Genomic DNA, 22,932 nt, shown 5'->3' with positions numbered 1-22,932 from the left:
CTGGCTTTTAACCATAGTCCACAAATTTTCATTAGGGTTGAGGTCGGGGCTTTGAGAAGGCCATTCCAGAAGCTTAATGTTATCCTGCTTTATCCATTCCAAAACCAGTTTGGATCTGTGTTTGGGATCATTGTACTGGTGGAACACCCAACTGTGTCCAAGTTTCAACCATGTAGCTGCTGATCTGAGGATCTGAGATGAAGATGAAGAATTTGGAGGTAGTTCTCCTCCTTCATTATTCCATCCGCTCTGTGCAGTGTACCAGTACCACTGACAGCAAAACAGCCCCAAAGCATGATGCTACCATCACCACCACCACCATGCTTGACAGTTGGTACAGGTTTGAAAGCCTCACCTTTACACTTCCAAACATACCTCTTGTTGTTGTGTCCAAACAGCTCAATCTTTCTCATTTGGCCATCAAACTTTTCTCCAGAAGGCGTTTGGCTCGTCCATGTGGACAGCTGCAAATTTCAGTTGAGCTTTAGCTTGACCATTTAGGTCTTCTTCCAGACATTTGTAAAGTGGTGTCACATCTGAATAACTTGTATATATATATATATATATATATATATATATATATATATATATATATATATATATATATATATATAATATTGTAGAACCTTCAGCACCACTTATTCAAAGATGCAGGCGTATGTATATATTTGAGCCTTTATGTATACTTTTGGCCCTGTGTGGATTTGAGAAAATCCAAAATAAACTCAAACGTGTGCACTGAATTCTTGTTTTTAAAGTGATTAAAAATGTGTCCTGTACAATCATCCCACCATGGAAAAAGAACAGTACAAAGAAATCATTAAAAGCCCCAAATTACCCTGACATTCATGCCCGTGATGGGTGGATCAAAACTTCTGTCCACAACACTCCTTCTCTAATAACTTCACTTCATGAGTTTACTGTATACATCAGAACAGTCAAAGCCTTCATGGGCACAGACCATACAGAGAAAATTAAAAAATAAAATCAACCAATTTTAGATTTTGGTTTTCATTATGTGTATCTTATTAATAATAATTTGATTATCAGGTCAGGCTTAGTCCACCGGTACACACTCGGAGGGTCAGAGCTCCATTTCACTGCAAAGTCCCTTCATATTCTTTATATATCCATGTTGGACAGACATGAATATGCAACAGCATGAATACCGAGGCTTTAAATGTGCTTGTATAAGCACAAACAGTTCTTAAACAGGAGAAGCTAATCCAGCAGGTGATCCAGCAAGGAAAAGGAAATGGTGGAGTTGAATCAACAAAAATTAAAAGATTTTAAAATCTTCTTTTAAATGAGGTTTTTATTGAGAGTTAATTTTTTTTCTGTAAATCCCATTTCTGTGTATAAATTAATGGATTAATACTTCATTTAGAAATATTTATTTATAATTCCTCTTTTTATTTTCCATTAAATTATCAAACAATTAATTACTTTATTAATGTCTAAATAAATAAATAAATGAAAAAGCAATTTTAATATGCATGTTTTACTGCACAATTCATTATTAAATCACAAAATAGTTCAGTGTGCGTGACTCTAGATGGAAACATGTTGAATAAGGAATAACTGCAGAGAAATCTCCTAATGAAAAGAGCGCATTGTACCAAATCTGTGGTTTTAATGACATTGTCACTTAGAGATTTTTCTGCCTCCTCAGTGAACAAAATCCATTAGACACCTCAGAGTTACTGGAAAAACAGAAAAGAGATTCACAAGGATTCAGATTCAGTTTGAAATAGATGCTATTTCATTGCTATTGGACTCTATCACTTATCATTGGACGGTTTATGATCAGGAAAGGGTTCATCAAGCAGTTGTTGTAAATTCTTACTATAAAGAGATTCTTAGCATCAGATTCTTCCCAACATCTTCTCCAAGCACCAAAGCACTTTTAGATCTCACCCTTGTTTCCAGATGAAGAACGTAGCCTCAGCATTGTTCTGTGTGGGAGGACAGCAGCTCCACTCAGGACCAAAACTGGAAATGATCAAAGTGGTGACCCCAAGTTATTTCAGGACGAAGCCTCCTGCTGCTAATCCAGCAAAGAATTACAACTTTTTCCAAAAGTCGAGCCAGAATCGGAGAAGTGCGGAACATCCTTGATCAGATTGGTCCTGAAGGAAACCTGAGGACCGACCTGAGGAGACATTACATAACAACGCACTCTGCAGAGAAGAGTGGAGGAAAGCAGTCGCTGTGAGCAGCACAAAAGCTGCTCCTGCTCCCACTGAGTGTTACCTGAAGGACCCATTAACATTTACAACAGCAAGCACAAAGATAACAAGGGGCTGCGCTTTTACCAGGGAAAATATACTTTGACTGCTGATATGCAGTATAACGTTTTGCTCGCTCAGGTGTGAAAGTCTGATTTTCAGAGAGGCTGAGAAGAAGTGAGTGGAGAAAAAAAAATGAAACAAAATGGAAGAAGGAATGAAAAGAACTGCATTCGTTTATATTTTCCAGGTGTTTGAAGGTCTGTTTGCTTGGTTAGTTTTAACCTTTGTTTTACTACCTCTACCTCTCTGACAGATTTATGAAAGGGCAAAACAAGAACACCGTTCATGTAATCCAAATTTCTTGAAGATCATTTTATTTGAGATTTAAATGAATTGGGATTTATCCATTTACACTCATAACACATCTCACAGTGGCATTTGGTTAGGACCCCCAGGTGTAATATTTAACAACCGGGGTTCCTCTCTAGCTTATTTTTTCAGCGTGCAGTGCAGGGTAGTATCTGTATGGATAAAGTAGTATTCATAAAAAAAAATAGTTCACATAAGGAGGCTGAAAAGGTAGTAACTGCATAAATCACAGCACTTTCACCTAGGAGGCAATTTGGATCCAGTGCAGAACCACAGATTTTAGACCTGATTAAAAAATCAGTGGTAAAAACCTCATGAAAGCATTTATGGCTACCTGTTGGTCATTAAAAGACAAATGGTTTCATCTGAGAAATCAGCCAGCGATGGTAAAAACTGGCATTGATAGATCAACTCTTCTGTTTGTCCAGTTTCAAGTTTTCATGTGAAACATGCATGGGCATCATCAGTGCCACGCTGACATAAAAGATAAGTAAAAATAGAAACCTTAAACTGAACCATTACAAATAATTCTGAATTCCACAAATTTGATAGCCATAACAGATTTTTTTTTCCAATATTGGTAGGTCCTTGTTTCAAAACCCAAGAACTTTCAGTTAGAAAATGATGACTTTGTGTCAGTATGTTGTACACTACCATAGGACATTTGTATATAATTTGGCTACATGCTTCAATCAACCAAAGAAAGAAATACAAATATTCACAGACACCAATTAGGAAAATATTAATGAATTTAAATAAACTCAATCATTTTCTGTTCTGTTTTTAACTCTATTGTCATCTAAAACCTGCCTCACTTAGTTTGATCTCTGTACAAAAGGTTCAAATTATGGCTTCTGATACTAAAATGTCAGACGTTTAGTCCGAGGGCGGTTTGTTTTCCCTTGTACAATACCACTACAGACTTATTATAGTCATTTGCATAGAGGTTTTTTATTTATTTTTATTTTACTTTTGGGGGGTGTTTAGTTTCCCTTTCAGGATGTCAGTGGCTGGATTCAGACAGTCTGTGGGCCTATTTTGGTCTAAAATCACACTAAAATACTTTATTAAGGATTTGGTGTTGGCCGTTAAAGGGGCAAGGTTTCAATCAGGAGCATGAGGAGTGTCTGAATAAATAAATAACAGAAGCTCAGTTTTGCTGTTAAAGTTTATGGACATCCAGATGTTTAGGTTCACTAAACAATATAAAACCAACTTCTAAGACTTCAAGTTGTTGGACTTAGGAAATAAATATAATAGAGTATCGTCCACATAGAATGACATCCCTTTCTAAATATAGCGCCTAAAGGATGCAGGTATAATGAAAAAACAACTAGACCAAGAATAGAGCCTTGAGAGACACCACAGTTCGGGGAAAACTCACCAAGGCTCATGCCTTATGCACTGTGCCAGGTGAGATAACAAGATACTGTGGTGTTGAAAGAACCAGTGTAGCTTACAGACCTAATGATGACCTGGCAAAAGGAGTGACAGATACCGTCATGGTACTGGCAAAAGCTCTTGGACTGTCCAATCTTAGATTTCAGGGCGGCATAATGGGGTGGGTTATTTGGAAACTAGCACTTACAAAAATAGTTCAGTGAAATGTGTTTGTGAGAAAACTTAATTAATCTGTCAAATGGTATAACCGTTTTCTGGGAGTTTCCAGAAAAGAAAAGTTCCCCCCACCCCATCCAGACCTCAGCTTTATACAAATGAAGAGGCGGCAAACGTGACTTCCCATCTCTATAAAAACAATGGATGGGAAGCATAAAAAAGATGAACCCTGTGGACACGTAGCATTTAGAAACTCCTGTGTAATCAAGCTTTTCAACAACAGTGCACGTCGCAGATTTATATTTGAACAGCTGTCACAGAGTTGGCTCGCCTTTTGTCTTTGCCTTCATTTTGAAGGTTAATCCGTCAAAACAACAGTGAAAAGCTTTAATTTATCAAGCTTTTATTTCAGGCACTGAGGCATGAAAATGCAGTTTGGCTTTTTCTGTGTGATCTTTTGTTACAACCCATGAGAGTGTCTCAGTTCAAAACGTCAGAACAGGTAGAGATAAAAGAAAAATGCACACAGGGGTGAAAACCTCACCAGCTGAGGGCTGTTCAGAAGTGCTTCGTCAGTCAGTTCAGCTTCAGAAGTGTTTGTTTAAACAGACAGAAAGGGGGATTTCTCAGGTCCCACCCTGCTAATCAAAACCAAAGAAAACATTATCTTCAGTCAGTTTAGTGTTTGTGGACTCCAGTCGACCACCTTCACTCTACGAGTACGAAAGGTTATTTGAATGACAGGAAGGTGGTTTTGCGTCTCTGATTGGTGGGGCTGAAGTGGAGGCTGAAGTGGAGGCTGAAAATCAAACCCAGCAACTCAAAGCTGATTGCTGAGGGAGCCGTCGAGGCGAGTTAGTGGACAGAACTGGACGTTAATACAGGTTCTGTGTTTGAGAGTGCACCAGGTTATTACAATAAGCACAGATACAGTACAGTGGTATTACATGAGCTTCTCTTCTGGCGTTCAGGGCCAGTATTTACTGGGAAAACAGGGAGCTCATAAACACATAAACACTGATAATAACACTGCTTTCTGCTCATTTTGTACAACCAGGACTGAATAGAAAGAAGTAGAAGACAACAGAGCAGAGCTGAAAAACTAGGTTACAGTCAGCGTGGCTCCGGGGATTTTAGTCACTACTAGTCCACACTATACCACTGCTATTAGCTGGATTGTGGATCAGCCACAACATTAAAACCATCCACTTTTCAATCCATTTTCTTCCTCTTAGGTTAAGCAGCATTTTCCAGTTCCTCCTTCCTTTTATATAATTTTTACCTGTTTGACACCTTGAAGAGGGGACAAGCTGTTGAAAGGGAAAACTGTACAGTTAAAACAAATGTGACTCTTTATTTGAAGGGTAACACCTATTTTCTGAATATTTGCCTATTTAGTATGTGGCTAAAAAAAACTACACTGGTGGATGCTAAGAGGTTAAAACCATCCATCCAGTTAGTTCTGCTCATGTAAAGTCAGGTTAAAGTGGTAGCAGGCTAAGCACTGTCCTCTGGATGTCATTTCCCCCAGCATTGTTTTCGAGTTCCTCTTAGAGGATCTTGAGGCACTCCCATGTCAGATCTCCAGGAAGTTCTTGGTCTACCCCAGGGTCTCCTCCCAGCTGGGTGTTGTGGGAAACCCTCTAAGGAGAGGCACATGGGAGGCATCCTGATCAGGTCCTCAAACCACCTCAGCTTGTTCCTTTTGACACAAAGGTGCCATGGCTCCTCACCTACCACATCCACATATAAAACAATTTGCTCATGCACATGCATTGTAGCTAAAGGTTGCTTGCTACGGGGCATTCAAAACTCCGGTTGTAAAGGTAACCCTCTGAAGTATTTCCCACCACATCACTCAGCAATATCCTCATTCGTATTTGTAGTTGCTTCAGTTGCTCACCTCAGAAAAGTTTCTTTTAATGTTGAGTCCAGTTGTTCTACAATTCATCTCAGCTGCTTGTACCCATGATGTCATTCTTTTAGTCACTACCCAGAGTTTGTGAGTATAGTTGAGGGTTAGAACATGGCTTAGAACCTCCCAGCATTTAAAACCAGCCGCCTAATGTTGTGTAGGTTCTCCTCATGCTGACCAAGGACCTCCTGTCCATCAGGAAATGAATCTTCCTTTGGGTTATGGGGTGTGGTCTCCATGGAGCAGGCTTGTTGTGGCACATCCCAAAGATGGATGATCAGAAACTGGGGTTGAGCTCTTTTAGGAGAATGTGCCGTTGTTGTTGTTGTTGTTGTGGTTGTGGTTGTGGTGGTGGTGATTTTGTCTGCAATGATGTTTAGGTGGAAGGTAAGTTTCAAAAGTACATTTCAAACTCAGCTTCCATGGATCAGGGTTGATTTGGCACCTCAAGCATTCGGGAGCTAATTGGGATCTTGGGAGTTTGGAGGCCAGTCAGACACCTTGGGCTCTTTGTCGTGTTCCTCGAGCCATTCCTTAACAGTGTCTGTGGTGGAAGAGGGTGCAGTGCCTGCTATTGGATATGATCCTGCAGAGTGGACCTGTTATCACGCAGAAACATTTGCAGCATTATGAAACAAAAATGACGGCAAACACGACCCGGAACATTTAAGCAGCTAAAATCCCACATCAGGCAAGAACTGGAAACCATTTAGCGTTAACAACTACACAATTTTGTGTGCTCAGTTCCCAAACACAGTGTTGTTAAAAGAAGATCTGATGCAACACAGTGAAAACGCTGCCTCTGTCCCAACCTTGAGTCGTGTAGCAGGCATCAAACTCAGAATTAACAGATATTCAAATAAATAAACAAAACGTCTCCATTTCATCATTAAATGCTTTTTTTTTCTTTTTTATGTAAAGTTCAAGTTATAAAGAGTCACGCAGAATCCCAGTTTTTGAAAACAGGGGTTTGGAGAACATGATTCAAGTAGGATATTTATAATAGATGGTTTCATCGTCGTCAGGAGCCCAAATAATTAAATTTATAGTTGCACGACTCCAGTAAAACCATTCTGAATCAGCCTTTAACAGTAGGACCAAGTCAACAATAGGAAAAAATGTATTTTTTCTAGGACTTTATAAACACTGTGTACGTGTTTTTATGAATGTCTTTGTTTTTAGCTTTATGTGACCTCCACCCAGTGCATGCTGGGAAACTCTGGAGCCTGAATAGAAGTGCGTGTTGGTGGAAAAGGATTGAAAAAGTCCTTTTAATTTGGTCCTGTGACATTTCAGAGGCTGACATGTCATCCTGTGTGCCGAGGATTCCTCCACAGGGTGAGATGTTAGAGTAAAATATATCCGCAATTACCGGGCTTTTACGGCAGTAAGTGAAAGGAAGTGATTCATTTCAGGGAGCTGCTTCTCTGTGTCCTGTTGGCGCTGCTTGATTACCCTCAGTTCACTTCAGCATGCTGTGAAAATCAGCTTAAAGTGTGTTTGGGGTATTGGCTTTTATGGAAAACTGAAATCATGGCTGTGTGATAATACTGCTGAGAGCAGGGACCGCTTTGAAAACTCGCTGCTGGTGCATTCAAGGACACTTTCTCAGCATCTGAGATTTTTAAAGCTGGCAACTCAACAGGAAGACTTTAATGCAGCTCGCAGCAAATTCCAATGGTTTTCAAAAGCTCACTTTCAGCTCAAAGCTCACTTGAAACATAACTATGCATGTATGAAGTGTGAGGGTACTAAAAAGGTCCAAACAGCTGCTTCATGTCCATTAAGTGTCCAGGTGTTCAGGAGTTCTACTGCACATGTGCACAAAGTTGAAGACCAGCTGGAAAGGTTAAAAACTTGGGGCTTAATTGAAGTGCATCTATTCTGCTCATTTCCAGCTCTATATTAGCTTTGCATGATTCACAGTTCAAAAAATCCTTACTTATTTTATTTTTCAGGTCTGAAAAGTGGGCAGTGCTGAAGTGGCCAGCAGGGGGCGACACCTCTGCCTTTTCTGATTATGTAGAAGTCTATGAGAAAATGGCCCGACTGCTCACCTGATCTACCACTTCAGTGAACACTTTCCTTGAGTTTCGCAGTCGCTATTTTTGGGCACACGCTGGATATAAAAGGTGGAGGTAGCCACAGTGACGAGCGAGGGGCGGATCGGCCTGAGAAACGGGGACAGTACGCTCACAGGGTTGCAGCACGCCCTGCTTTATCGTTTTTTCTGACTCCTTCTAACATCATACTTCATTCAGTAAGACTTAAAATTAGCAGATGAGTCAGGAAAGTGTTTATGAGGTCACAGAGAGCAATAGAGCTGCCACCCACTGGCCATGAGAAAGAATGCAGGTTTAAGGCATTTGCACATTAGCTGATTTTATTTCTGATCTGATCTGTTTCTGAGATGTACGAACAAGAAAACCAATTATTTCCCGCATTCCTCTTCACGGTGCTGCTCTGGTTTTGTCTCGTTGTTATGAATCCAACCAAATCCTTGTCAGCGTATGAATAATAAAACCAATTCAGCTTTTCAGTCCTGTGAGGAACAACAGACAGGATCTGTTTGAAAAGCTGACTGTGATTTTTGCCATCATTGAGGAGCCTGTTTTTAAGAGTAAATATTTTTTATATGAAACTTATTAGCTTTGCTGTGTTGGTGAAGAGCATTTTAGGAGCTGCATTTTTGCACTGAGGGAAACGAATCTGATTTTTTTTTTTTTAGAACAAGCGTCAGAAAAGAAAACAGTGGTTTGGTCCTTTAAACATGATTGGCTCCTGCTGAGTTCTTCATCTTCAACTCCATCTTCAAATATCTGAACTGACTCTGAACTCCCATCTGCTTCTCCTCCTGTCAATTTACATCGATCCCACGCTGGAAATCACTGCTTTCCCATAGCCTTTATCTTTTGAAGCCCAGCTGAAGCGTCTCAGAGTGGATGGACGTGGAGACTTTAAGCTTAGTGCTGCGATGGCTGAGCGAGCATGACAGACACGGGGGGGGGGGAGTCAGCAGGTGGATGTTTTAAACGAGATCTGCGAAAATTGTTCAACTGCGTTGCCATAGCAACAGCGCGCATGTAGATCAGGAGGCTTTTTTTAACGCGCACACACAAACACGCACACACACACAGAGTGACACACTGAGGTTAGCACAGGATTCCCTGCTATTCCAGTTTCTATGACAACTCACAACTCATCCTCGCCTCCCCGTCTGCCTCACTTTCATCCTCGGCTGTAATGGAAGCAGCCATTAAGTTCTGACTCCGGCTTTATCAGCATGAATGGTAATCAGCTGTTAATTAGCGGTGATGATTAATATGAACAATGATTAAAGGAGTACTAATGCTGTCTTATAACATCAGCTGCAGCAGCGAGAGGGTGATCAGTCAGGAGAAGCTGCTGGGGGGGACTTCAGGAAAGAGTTTTCTCCTCTGACCACTTTAGCTGGTGAAATGAACTCTGGTCCATTTGACCTGTCAGTGCTGTTTGTTTGGGCTGATGACATGATCAGGGCTGAGTCTCTTTAACCACAGGAGCCAGCAGGCTTGTGTTTCCTCCTTATTGCAGGATCTGCCCCTTAAATTAGTTTTTTTTTTTTTTGCTATAACTCCAAATCACAACAATCATCTCAAGGCCCAATAACATTATATATACAAAACCCAGAAATATAACAGTCCCCGATGAGCAAGCACCACTAACATCTCCTTTTCAATCTTTAATTAATGCAGATTTGTCTCATTTATGCACAAGGTGTACGGGGGTGTCACAGTTGGACACACTTGGTTATAGTTTGATGTGGCTTCCACTTCCCACTCATCAAAGTGCAGAGTTAGTGCTACGATGGAGCGTATTTCAGCCCCAACCACCACCTTTACAGAAACCTAAACACGTAGTTTGCAGCATGTAACAAAGACCAGGTACTTTGTAGTACTACTCACAGCAGATGGCTGCCCCTCCCTGAGCCTGGTCCTGCTGGAGGTTTCTTCCTGTTAAAAGGGAGTTTTTCTTCCCTCTGTCGCCAAGTTCTTGTCCACAAGGCATCGTCTGATTGTTGGGGTATTCTTTCTAATACTGAAGGGCTTTACCCTACAATAAAAAGCACTGTGAGGTGCCTGGTGTTGTGAACTGGTGCTATATTAACAAATCGTATTGAATAATAACTAAAGGTAATCACTTAATTTGTAGTCAAGTTAAAGTCGCTGAAAATGAAACAAATCATAAAGTAAAAACAAGCCGAAGTACAAAACTCAATCACTCCAGCAGGACGTAAACTGCGGCCTCCTGGCAGACCAATCTGCTACTTGTGCCATTTCCACCACTTTAACCTGCAGACAAATGCACACTTTGGAGCTGTTATTACTCAGCGGATCATATTGTGGCAGCTGTCGGGTCAAGGCAGCCATGCCAAAGGACATCTTGTGTTCAGTGGTGAGACACAGGTGGCTTCTGACATAACAGCATCTTATTACCCCCTGGGACGAGAACATACTAGACAAAACCTCCAGGAAAACAAGGCTCAAGGAGGGGCAGCCATCTGCTGTGATTGGCTGTAGGGTGAGAGGAATGAGAAGGAGCATAGAGACCACAGACAATGAACGGGACAAAAGACAAACTAAAGCGAAGACAGTGATAAAGAGTAGTGGCAAAGAAACACCTGAGGAGTGAAACGAAAGGAGTGGAGAAGAACGCTCATTGCATTAGTGCTGCGATGGCTGAGCGAGCATGACAGACACGGGGGGGGGGGGAGTCACCAGGTTGATGAGGAGCATGATCCTCCAGGAGCAAAACGAAAGTTTGAGGGTGTTTTGGATCAACTGGAGGCTTTTCAGGAAGCTTTTCAACCAGATAAGAAGGAATTGCAAGTCCAGCCTCTAAGTAATAAGTGCATGGACTAGTTTTTCAGCATCACTCTGATAGAGATGTTTCTCTTTTTTAGGATATTGTGCAGATGAAAGAAGGAAGTCTCCTATCAGATATTCGTTTAATTGTTTGAAGGTTGAAAGACATGTCCTTGCCAAAAATTGTTCCCGCGTTCCTCACAGTGCTGCTGGAGGCCAAGGTGACACCATGTAGACTAAGCATCTGATTAGACACAATGTTTCAGAGATTCTGAGCATCAAGTGCAAAAACCTCAGTTTTGTATAAATTTAAAAGAAGAAAATTATCAGTCATCCAGGCCTTTATGTCTTTAGCATGTTTCTAGTTTGGCCAGTTGATTTGTTTTGTCTGGCCTGATGGATGGATATAGTTGAGCGTCATCGGTAATGCAGAGGAAATGTATATATTACAAGTATGGGTCCCGGCACCGAACCCTGTGGAACACCATTCCTTATGTTCGTGTATGAGGAAGACTCACTGGAAATGATCTGATGAATATGTAGTGCAGCTCCTTCAGTCCCTGTGATATGGCCCATGGACCGCTAGACCTGCATCCTGTAGGCCTGTCTGGTTGGCTCATTTCAGTTTAAAAGTAATTATAACTGTTACATACAGTTGGCATGCACTCACAAATATGTCATATAAATGTCGTTAAATTTGTGACACTGAAAAAAGTTTGAAGCCAAATACCAAAACCTGAAACTTAATTTAATTGCAGATTTTTTTTAAAAAATCATAAAATGTTACCAAAACACAAACAAGTGTATGATACAAACAATTTTCAGCAAATAGTGTGCTGCTATTGATGTGTTACTACTATTATTTTTATAATGAATATTGCATGAAAGAAATTCATCCAGCTCCTCTTTCTCTCTCGCTTCCCTCTCTAATAATTTTCACACACCAACTAAACTTCCCACTGTGTGAACGTTCAGTTAAGGGGTGAAAAACAGGATGTGATGTAACATCCTGAGGCCATTATTAGCATTGGAGGAGGTGGAGGTCATATCAGAGGCAGCAGCAGACTATATGAATAAGATATCGTCCCACGATCAGAGAGAATTAAACTAAGAAGACACCTGGACTTTAATTACATGAACGCTGATGTGCTACACTTTGGTGTGCGGTGGAAAACACTAATGGAAAGCAGCCATTTTGACTGTTAACCTCTGGTTGAAAATGCAAAATATCCACTGTGAGAGATGTCTGTGGGAGGCTGTTAGATTCATGCCAATATCTCTGTCATCACAGAAGACTGCGACTGCTTTTTAATCCAGATTTTAGTATCATTTTAAAGCATGGACATCTCTTCTTTTAAGATAAAATTGATACAGAGGTTAAAGAGGATCCGTGCATGTTTGTCCGAGCATAAGAGCAAGACTGAAACTGTAGAACTGTTGTATTAATTGTGTCAAAGAAAACAGAACACAACAAATAGAAGTAATGTGAGGATAGACAGATAACAAAAAGACAGACGGAAGGTTATATATAGAAATTATGCAACAGAGCTGGCGCCAAAGCCAACAGATATGACTTTAAGTCAGAAACAACATGAAATGAAGGCTCTAGAGTGGAAGTGGGTTGCAATGGGGCTTGCAGTGTGCAACAACTTCAGCCCGGCTGAAGAGCGCACACTGTTTAGGTAACAGCTGAGTCACCGACTCGTGCAGACTGGGTTCAGCTCAGTGCAGCTGAGTTTGATTTCATGGCCTGTCTGAATGAACACGTTCAACATTATCTTGGTTTCACTGCAGTCTCACGAGCACCCAAAACATTTTACCAACTCGAGACTGCACACAAGCTGTATCTGCCCGTTTGTTTTTAACTCGTGGACTCATCCATGAGGAACTACGCTACAGAGTACCAACTGTGCACGCACCCTGCAAGCGGACCTTGAGCAGACTTTAAAGAAGTATAATGAGGTGACTACTTGTCCGAAAAACACGAGATGCAGTTTGTGCCCATTTCTGTTTTACAGATGGTTTAACTTTACTTTTTTTCCCACTTGCTGGATGATTTAATTTTTATTTGCTTTTCCTTGTGCTTTCAACAAAAATCATTTGGTTATCTTTAGGTACTAAAAGCTACCTGCTGATGTTTAAGTTCTAAAAACTAGTTGGTCAGATCAAGGCACTAAAAACTACTCCATTAGGTTTAGGTACTAGGAACTGCTTGGTCAGGTTTACATAAAGATCGAGGTTCGGGCTAAAACAGTCTCCCTTCAGTGATGAGTCGGGAGTGGCAGAGCTGTCTTACTGATGCCATAACTTGATTAGGACATCTTATGTGTAACTGACACATACCAACAGCTTTGACCAAGTGGCATCATTAAATGCCCCGGGTGTAAGCAGGTGTGGTCTGTATCTGCTCTGTGATTGGTTGCAGCAGTCTTAGGCTGTAATGTTTCTGTTTCAGCCACATGCCTCTGAGTCCGGCTGCTGACACCAAACATGATCGCCCGCGGCAACAGGCGGTTACAAACGGCAACCCGACAGGCTCTGCTGTTGCCAGGGACGACGAGGGGGAGGACACACCCACAGGAAACAGCATCGTCGTCCGCATCGGCATCCCGGACCTGCAGCAGACGGTAACACACGCACACATGCAGGCGTACTGTGTGTAGATGTACAGTTTGTATATAAACATAAGGCACAGAACAAACCTGTCTGTCTGTCCGTCTGTCTCTTTCTCTGTCTGTCCGCCTGTTTCTCTGTCTCTGGCTCTCTCAGAAGTGTTTGCGGTTGGACCCAGAGTTACCAGTTTGGACCAGTAAGCAGAGGGTTCTGGTGACGTTGACTCAGTCTCTATCGGATGTTTTGAACTATGGTCTCTTCCAGCCGGCGTTCAACGGCCGAGCCGGAAAGTTTCTGGACGAGGAGCGGCTGCTGAAGGAGTATCCTCTCCCGCCCATCACGCCCATCCCATACCTGGAGGTAAACTTCACCTCAGTGTTTCTAAAACACTAAAACATGCAGCACTGCTGTACTTATAACTTATATAACTGCATATTAGGACCACTGAAGTGGGGTAACAATTAGAGGACAAACTTTTCGAGGTTAAGGTGCAAAGATATTTATATATAACAAACACATATTTGAACCTGTGAGTCAGAACATCAACACACTCTTCCAGTGTGTTTTTGTAGCTCTGACAGTCTCGGTACTGACCGGGCTATGAAGCCTTTTAGTAAAAGTAACTGTTGATGAGTATTCAGCAGCTCCAAGCCCAACACGAAGAGCTCAGTTTCACTTACGATGGCAACAATGCAAACAAACCTGTGCACAAATCTAAATGCAAACATCTGCTTTATAGTCGTGCAGTCAGAGCCCCCCACAGTGTCTTATGAAAAGTAGCGTCCAGCTAACTGTCACCACCACAGACAGTATGAAAGACGTGAAATATCCTCAAAGATCAGCTGTTTCCAGACTGACTCTTTGCATCTCTTTTTTGCTCAGTTTCGTTACAAGAGGAGAGTTTACACCCAGAGCTACGTGGACGACAAACAGCTGGCAAAGCTGCACACCAAGGTAGGAAACACGGTGCTGTTAATTAAAGAGTTAAATCCTGCAGAATTATAACATTACGAATGTAAATGCTCACACTGCATCTCCAAGTATGAACACAAAGAGGTTTGTTCATATTCCCACAGTTACAATGCTGCTGCAAGTGATGATAGGAAGCTTGGGTAAAATAAATAATGAAAGGATTTAAATAAATATGTACAAAAATAGTGGTACATTTAAAATGCAGAGGGATGCATTTGGAGATGTGTTATTTATATTTGGCTGAGAGTGCAAAAAGGATCAGGAAATTTTAGCAGCATTTGCTTCACTGCGACTCCTCCACACTCACCTCAAATTTAATTCTGTGCTGCTTCTTCAGAGAATATTGTTCAGTAAATAAGAAAATGATGTGCTTTTTTCCCGTTAGGCCAATCTGAAGCGCTTTATGGAACATGTTCACCAGAAGAATGTGGAGAAGGTCTCCAAGTGGTTGGAAAAAGGCCTGGACCCCAACTTCCACGACTCTGAGACCGGAGGTGAGCAGGAGCAGATGAGTCAAAAGATTTCAGCCTCATTTTACAATGTGTGAAATCACATTTTTCCCCTACAGTGTCCAAGCAGTGACCCATAATAACACAATCAAAAACTAAAAAATGAACACAACATAAAGGAAAAGAAACTGCATGTGTTTGGACTGTGGGAGGAAACCCACGCAGACACGGGGAGAACATGCAGGCTCCACACAGAAAGAACCGGGCCAAGGAGGAATCGAACCAGGACCTTCTTTCACAGGTCACGTTAAAGCTGGGACCATCAGGGCTGAAAAAAAATGGAGCCAAGTGGCAAAAAAATGCAGTTCCTCTAATGTCCACTTGAGCCTCACCCATGAAACGAGCCAGTCCCCATAGACGCCCATGTTAAAATATCCAACTTTACAGCGGAAGAAAACGGTTTTATTCCTTCATAACAGCTGTACGGGGGGAGAATGTTTTTATAACTCACCTTTTTAAATTGTATTAAGGCATAAAGTTTGCATTATTAGGGGCGTGGCCTCTCTGACTGACAGGGGGATGTTGAGACAGGCGGCTGTAGGTGCTAGCCGTCTGCTAGGCTTCACCTCACCTAGCCGGAGTCCCTAAACTGGACCTCTGGACCATGTTTGTGCTGTTGGAGCCTTTTGGAGCATCTGACCAATAATATGACTGCACTGAAACACGAACCTTCAGTTCACTCTCTGGTCAGATTGTATTTAGTATCCAATATATTGATCTTCAGTCCTTGAAATATCAGGTGTGGTCATTTGATTGTACAGATTCGTATATTTAAAGTGACCGTTAAGGGTTATTCAAGTTTCCAGGTGTTTCCACCTGAGCGAAGGAAGCTCTTCCAAAAGCCGGTCGCTAAAGACAGACCGGGACCGAAGGTTCACACATACATTTTTTTTTAGGAAGTTGTCACTGGCTCCTCCCTCCTGAGGCCATCCCAGCTATGATTGGTCAGAATCAGCAGTCTGAACCCAACATCATCTTCACTTGACTTCCTTGTTGCTTCTCGTATATTAAACGACTTGTAGGCGGTTTTCTGATTAGCATCGATGCTCCTTCTGTTACCTGTTATGTTCCCAGCCTCTGAATCCGTTTAAAGACTTCCTGACTCACTGTTAGGAGGCTGTTCTTTAGTTTCTAATTACAGCTTTGACGAGGCAGATGTAAACATGTACATTTATGCAGTCTCTCAGATTATTTGCATATTTCTCTCAGGAGTCTCTGATCCGTGGAGCCCGCCGTTGTTCGGTTTACCCTCACAGCTGTGGAGCTGTTACTGACTTTAAAGATGAATGTTCACCTTTAGCCTAACAAAGATTGTGTCTGTGTGCCGCAGAGTGTCCTCTGACCCTGGCCGTGCAGCTGGAGGAGAGCTGCGATCTGATTAAAGTTCTTCGCAATGGAGGAGCTCACCTGGACTTCAGGACCAGAGACGGCATCACCGCCCTGCACCGGGCCGTGCTCTGCAGGAATAGCGCCGCCCTCACCGTGAGAAAGCACCTCTTTGCTCTGCTTCTGCCTCCATGTGGTCACTTCAGTTTGAATCAACCCGTAGCTCACTGATTTTTGTACATTTAAATCAAGAAAAAGAAATTTCAGTCGAGTTTTTTTTAATCTTCTGAGCTACCAAATTCCCGTTTCCTGTCTGGGTTTAACATTAATATACAGTGATATTTCTTCAGTGAGGACGGAGTGACTCATCCCATCTGACAGCAACATTAAAAAAAAAAAAACAGACTAACAAAAAAACATCACCTGATAAAATCCACCAGCTCGCCGGTTTATAAATGTCGGCTGCTGCCTGCTCAGTGTTTCAAATTAGGGAGTCAGTGCACCAAATATAATTTTTGAATGTAAGCAAGCAAGTGAGCAGTATTTATACAACAAAGTACTTTAGAAGAAACAAGAGTAAAAGAAGAGAAGGTAAAACAACACTGGAAATAATTTATCCTAATTAAAAGCAAAAACCCATCAAAGACAAAAGCAGCTCCTGCAGCAGCATTGGCTCAATTAATTATTAATTTCATGATTAGTGGGTCTGCTTGACCTCCTTGGAGGGTGCTTATAAAATGGATTCCTGTAGAACAGCTCAGTATGAGTCTGTATTAACTGTTCATACACCGTTACTGCAACCACCAAAGCCAACAGTGACCTGCAGTTCCTCTGGTGTCCAGCAGAGGCTCCAGCAGTGAGTCAGTCCCCATAGGCTCCCATGTTAAAATGTCCAACTATAAACATGTTCGCAGCCTGGTCTCTGTGGAGAGTTTCCTCCTTTATGAAGTTTTTCATGTGCCTGATAGGTGGAGGGTGATACAGGCTGCTGTAGCGCTCCACCCGCTCGTCCAGGTATGATCACCTCTGGCTCCAGAGTACCAACACGTCAGCAACCGAAACACCAAAATTGAGGGTTAAATATGCCAAGAGGTGAATACTGCAAGGGTGTCAACCACCCAGCCAAAGAGCCCTACCCGCTGGACTGTTGGTGCCAGCAGCACTACAGAGGATGCAAAGTTAGAAGTACTTCCAGATGTTGGCAAATTGTTCAAATTCACAGACGTAAAATTCAGTTTTTGTTTTTAATTCCAAAATATTCCACATGAGGCCGTTTTGTGCCTGTAATGGATGTGATGAATGAGGGGAGGATTTACAGGGGAAAGCACTCCTGACGCTAATAGGACCGCACATTTTTATTATTTTATACACTTTTATACGATCAGAGCAGAGGTGTCTCCCCCTGCTGGTCATTAGAAGGAATGTAGGTTTAAGGCACTTCCTCCTGCTGTAACTCCTCCTTCTCCTGGTCCTCAGACTCTGCTGGACCTCGGGGCGTCTCCGGACTACAAGGACAGCAGAGGCCTCACGCCGCTCTATCACTCGGCCATGGTGGGCGGCGCCCCCTACTGCTGTGAGCTGCTGCTGCAGGACCACGCCACCATCGGTACGGAGGGTCTCAGAGGACTGATTTGATGAATCATCTGAGATGTTGTCGACTGCTGTTATTAATGAGTTATTTTATTAATATTTGTGTGTGAAAAAAAACTAAAAGAGTTGTCATGGTTACAGGGATGACAGATGAGAACGGGTGGCAGGAAATCCATCAGGTGACACACACACACACACACATGCACACACACAATCAGGAAAATTACACTGATGACAAGTTCGAGCCCTGTACAATTATGACTGTGTGTGTGTGTGTGTGTGTGTGTGTGTGTGTGTGGGTGCATGTGTGTGAGTTCAGGCATGTCGCTATGGCAACGTGCAGCACTTGGAGCACCTGCTGTTCTATGGCGCCGACATGAGTTCCCAGAATGCATCAGGAAACACCGCACTGCACCTCTGCGCTCTGTACAACCAGGTAACACACACACACACACACACACACAGAGGTAAAGCACATCATGGTCATGTGATCAGCGTCCTGCAGGTGTAATGTGTGTTTTTATTCATATTTTTTTCTGTGTTTTCTTGTTTAGGACAGCTGCGCCCGAGTGCTGCTGTTCAGAGGAGCCAACAAGGACATCAAGAACTACAACAACCAGACGGCCTTCCAGGTCAATCAATAATCAATCAGTCGAGACTATGAAGTAAAAAAACACAACCAAATGGTCTTTCAGATTAAAAAAAGGAAACAAATAAAATGAGACTTAAAGGTAAATAATTAATAAATAAAATAAAAACAAATTTTTTCTGCTTACCTTCATGTAAAAGTAATAAATAAATAAAACAAGCCTTTCTGTTTACATAAATAACCAGAATGAATTACAGGTAAAAAACAATGAAGGTGAAATAAAAATAAAACATAACAAAAATATAAACATCTTAAAAATCACTTTAAAAAACCAACCAGATGACATTTAAGGTAATAAAACAAATACATCCATCTGAAAACCAATACTAAATAAATAAATAAAAACAGCTGTTCAGATAAAAATAAAAACACGGCCTTTAAGGTAAAAATTCCCTAAACATAAAATAAATCAAATAAAGAAAAAATAAACCATTTCAAATATAATAAATTAAACAGAATAATACGTCCTTTAATTCGAAATTTAAAGTGTGTTTATATTTTTAAAAAAGACAAATAGCACATTTAAGGTAAAATACTACTACTACTCCTACTACTCCTACTACTACTACTACTGTTTTTATTATGCAAATTGCAGCTGTGTAATACAGTTTATCCAAGACAAATTTCCCATGTGGGACAATAAAGTTTTATTCAATTCAGTTCAATACTACTACTAATAATAATTAAAAAATTAAAATAAATAATAATAATAATAGATTTTAACCAAGCTAAAATACAGAAAACAGCTATAGTCAGGCTGTCTTTATGTGCAATAAATAAATCCAAACAAGCCCACCTACTCGAGCGCCTGAAACTAAAACACAACAGTGGAAAAAAGAATTCTGGCAGTGAAATCAGAAGGGAGCACTTGTTTCAGAAATGAAACTGCTGCTGCCTTTAAGGCAGCTCATCTAATTACACAGACAAATTTAAAGCTCTGTGATTGGATGCTTGCTGCCACAGTGGAGCTTTAGCTCATTTCTAATCTTCTGTTCTCCTGTTAACGTGTTGTAGCTTTGAGTTTTTACCATTTTCTAATCAGGAGACTGAAGAAAGTTTAAAAAATGAAGGAGGCTTTAATTTTGAAAACCCTGCAAGTCCCAAAGTCACGAAAGTCTCTCGAAATTATTTGCAACCTCAGAGATGCAAATGTGTGCGATTATGAGCCATTAAGGTGCCGTTTACACGAGACCGTTTTCATTTTGAAACGGTGTCGTTTTGATGCGTTTCGGCCTTGCGTTTACACGACAACGGTGTCGTTTTGATGCGTTTCGCCCTTCTGTTTACACGACAACAGAGTGAAAACGATGTGTTTCAGAAACGGGGTCCAGAGTGGAGCGTTTCAGAAACGCACCGGCTTGCGTTTTCGTGTAAACACTTGAAACCGGGGTGATTTGAAAACGCTCGACTCGCACATGCGCACTATGGTTGCGACGGCCAGTTTTTCGCGCACGCGCAAACTGATAAACAGTACTCGCGGATTCACGAGTGCTTCTTATGCTTTTCCTGTGTTTTTACCGTTTTGTAATTCAGCGTTGTGTGCAGCAGCGATCCAACCTCATCATCTGTCCACACAAAACCTCTCACATTGGCCGTTTTGTAAGTAATGAACAATTTGCCGCACTACCTACTGTGTCACTCCACGCATGCGCGTCTTGCGTAAACAAACTGCAAAGAGAAAACCAACGCCAACTTGTGGCCTGGCATGGGAACTACATCGTTTTCATCGTTTCACATGTCCTCGTGTAAACGCGGATCGTTTCTGAAATGCCATCGTGTAAACGAAAGGCTGAAACGCATCAAAACGACACCGTTTCCAGTGAAAACGGCTTCGTGTAAACGGCACCTAAATGCTCTTCTGTGGCGTGTGTGTGTGTGTGTGCAGGTGGCGATCATTGCCGGGAACTTCGATCTGGCAGAAATCATAAAGATCCACAAATCTTCTGACGTTGGTGAGTTTAAACACATTTAAATCGTGTGTGTGTGTGTGTGAGTGATCACAGTGGTTGGATATTAACTTTCTCTGTGTGTGTGTGTGTGTGCGTGTGTGTGTGTGTGTGTGTGTGTATATATATATATGCGTCCAAGCAGTTCCCTTCAGAGAAACTCCCTCCTATACGAAGCGGCGCCGGGTGGGCGTGACCCGGACGACGGCGGGAAACGGCCTGTCATCTCCTCGCTCCCTGATTCGCTCGGCCAGCGACAATGCTCTGGAAAGCCCCGCCTCCTCACCTGGTCCCTCCCTCCAAAGCCTGGAGACGCACCACGACACTCACACGCACTCGCTACGCCGACACACACGCCGACTCAGGTAGCGCGTGCACGCACACACATTTATGCAAAAAATGCTAAAACATACTTTACTGTAAATGTGCGCCCAGAAAAAGTCAAATCAAGCATGGCTCGTTTGTTATTTAATAGTATCTTTCAGCATCCCTGGTGCCTTCACGCATGTGCACGTCACACTGAATATACTGTTTGGCATCAATGATACGATCTCAGATGCTGGCTCTGAGCTGTGTGCCGGTAACGAGCCGGACGGTCCCGTTCTTCTTTGATTTCCATGAGGAATCTCAGATTCCGGTCGGTCGGACCGCAGCCCCGTTCTCCGCTGGGCCTCGGTCCATCTTAAACGATGAGAAGATGGCTGGCAGCGTCTCTGGATCTTGTTCCGCTCTGTTCGTTCTTTGCGTGGTGTGGTTCGAGCTTCACGTGTGGATGCAGTGATGAGCTGTGATCTACCCGAGGGCCTGAACATTGGTCTCCAGCCCCGTGTGCAGAGATTTCTCTGAATCTTTTAATCATATTATGAGCTGCAGATGATCCACCTCGTTCCATCCAGTTCCGGTTCATCACAACTTTTATTGCCTTTGATCCAACGTTTTGGAAACACGTTGCAGGCACCAGCTTCAGAATGAGCATGTGTGAAGTTCAGATGTTCGTTTTAGAAGATTTTTCACATAAAGCTTTAAACCAGTGTCTGCTTTCTGTCCACAGCCCCAGCGGTGGAGGTCATGTGGAGACCAGTCCTCCCTCCTCACCTCCCCTGACCCCACAGATGAGGAAGAGGAGGCTGTACAGCGCCGTGCCGGGACGCACCTTCATCGCCACCCGATCCCACGTCCCCCAGGGGCCCGGAGAGATCCAGCTGCACCGAGGAGAGCGGGTCAAAGGTTTGATCGCAATAATGATTCTTATTTCTGTCTTCAGTTTCAGTTTCTCCATCTATAAAAATAAAAAAATGGTGCGCAGGCTGGAGCTTCAGCTTATTACACCCACACTGTACACATACAAATAAATAAATAAACAGAAGACGTGTACGACATTACATCTGCGTAATGAACACTTTCATAATTCCTCATCACAGAAATGAGACGACTGTTCAGATAAACACACACGTGTGTGTATGAAGTGCTGATAATGAGTGTACGGTGTGTTTGCAGTTCTCTCCATAGGTGAAGGAGGATTCTGGGAAGGAAGCGTTAAAGGCCGAACCGGCTGGTTTCCTGCCGACTGCGTTGAAGAAGTCCAGATGAGACAATATGACCCGAGACTGGGTAAAAAAAACACGTCCACATCAGGATCCTTCCTGCAGGCAGAAAATGTTGCTGTCCTGCATATAATGATACTTTAGCTGGAGCTGCGCTCATAAATAACACATGTATGTTTCAGCGACGAGGGAGGACCGCACCAAGAGACTGTTCAGACACTACACTGTAGGATCCTATGACAACTACACCTCCTACAGGTAACACAGCATCACTGCACCTCCTGTGGAAGCGGTGGCAGGTGCTTCAGTGTGAACACATGTATGTGATGACCTGATGAGCGCGTGCAGCACTCTGACAGGGCTGTGAGGAAGCAGCTGCTCCTCAGCCTGGTGGCGGGGGGGGGGGCATCTTTAGAAATACCTCCTGTCTGTATTAGTGCCCGTAGGGTTGGTTGGGTTTGCAGTGGAAGCACAAGTGCTTCTCTAGCAGATGAAGAAGCTGCAGCTTGTTTACCTGAATGATGCCTGCTGGAACAAAGATAGCTTTATACTGAGAGTCTTCCCAGAAACCTGATTCAGTGACTCAGGTACTCGCTCCTCTTCTTCTTGGGCTGGTAATACTGTTGCACTGCTGGAATGATGAGGCAGGCGGCCCTAAACCCGGCGTGACCCGGAGATTCGGTGACCCGTGGCTGTTTCAGACTACGGTGGAAAGTTTTGGGCGATGATTGTGCTGTTTGCAGATGTCCAGGTCTGTGATTTGTGCGTTCTCTGTGTTCACTGCCTTTTTCATCCATCCATCCATCCATCCATTCACTTCCGCACATCCTGTTAAGGGTCGCGGGGGGGCTGGAGCCTATCCCAGCT

At 42.6% G+C, this 22,932-nt stretch overlaps 1 protein-coding gene across 1 annotated transcript in view; it reads left to right on the top strand.

The window, feature by feature from the left end:
• Positions 1–22,932, top strand: part of shank3b (SH3 and multiple ankyrin repeat domains 3b) — a 53,668-nt gene that overhangs the window by 15,854 nt on the left and 14,882 nt on the right. Inside the window, exons 3-16 of the mRNA XM_030719944.1 lie at positions 13,372–13,543; positions 13,686–13,889; positions 14,412–14,483; positions 14,887–14,995; positions 16,341–16,492; positions 17,813–17,942; positions 18,068–18,105; positions 18,246–18,362; positions 18,481–18,558; positions 20,461–20,527; positions 20,667–20,886; positions 21,573–21,748; positions 22,019–22,132; positions 22,248–22,323. Of these exons, the coding sequence (XP_030575804.1) occupies positions 13,376–13,543; positions 13,686–13,889; positions 14,412–14,483; positions 14,887–14,995; positions 16,341–16,492; positions 17,813–17,942; positions 18,068–18,105; positions 18,246–18,362; positions 18,481–18,558; positions 20,461–20,527; positions 20,667–20,886; positions 21,573–21,748; positions 22,019–22,132; positions 22,248–22,323 (1,721 nt within the window). The 5' untranslated portion in view covers positions 13,372–13,375. The remainder of the gene's footprint in view (positions 1–13,371; positions 13,544–13,685; positions 13,890–14,411; positions 14,484–14,886; positions 14,996–16,340; positions 16,493–17,812; positions 17,943–18,067; positions 18,106–18,245; positions 18,363–18,480; positions 18,559–20,460; positions 20,528–20,666; positions 20,887–21,572; positions 21,749–22,018; positions 22,133–22,247; positions 22,324–22,932) is intronic.

Source organism: Archocentrus centrarchus, chromosome 23, assembly GCF_007364275.1.
Source record: "Archocentrus centrarchus isolate MPI-CPG fArcCen1 chromosome 23, fArcCen1, whole genome shotgun sequence".
Lineage (NCBI taxonomy): Eukaryota > Metazoa > Chordata > Actinopteri > Cichliformes > Cichlidae > Archocentrus > Archocentrus centrarchus.
The sequence above is the reverse complement of the archived record's forward strand: the minus strand, read 5'-3'. Positions and strand labels throughout refer to the sequence as shown.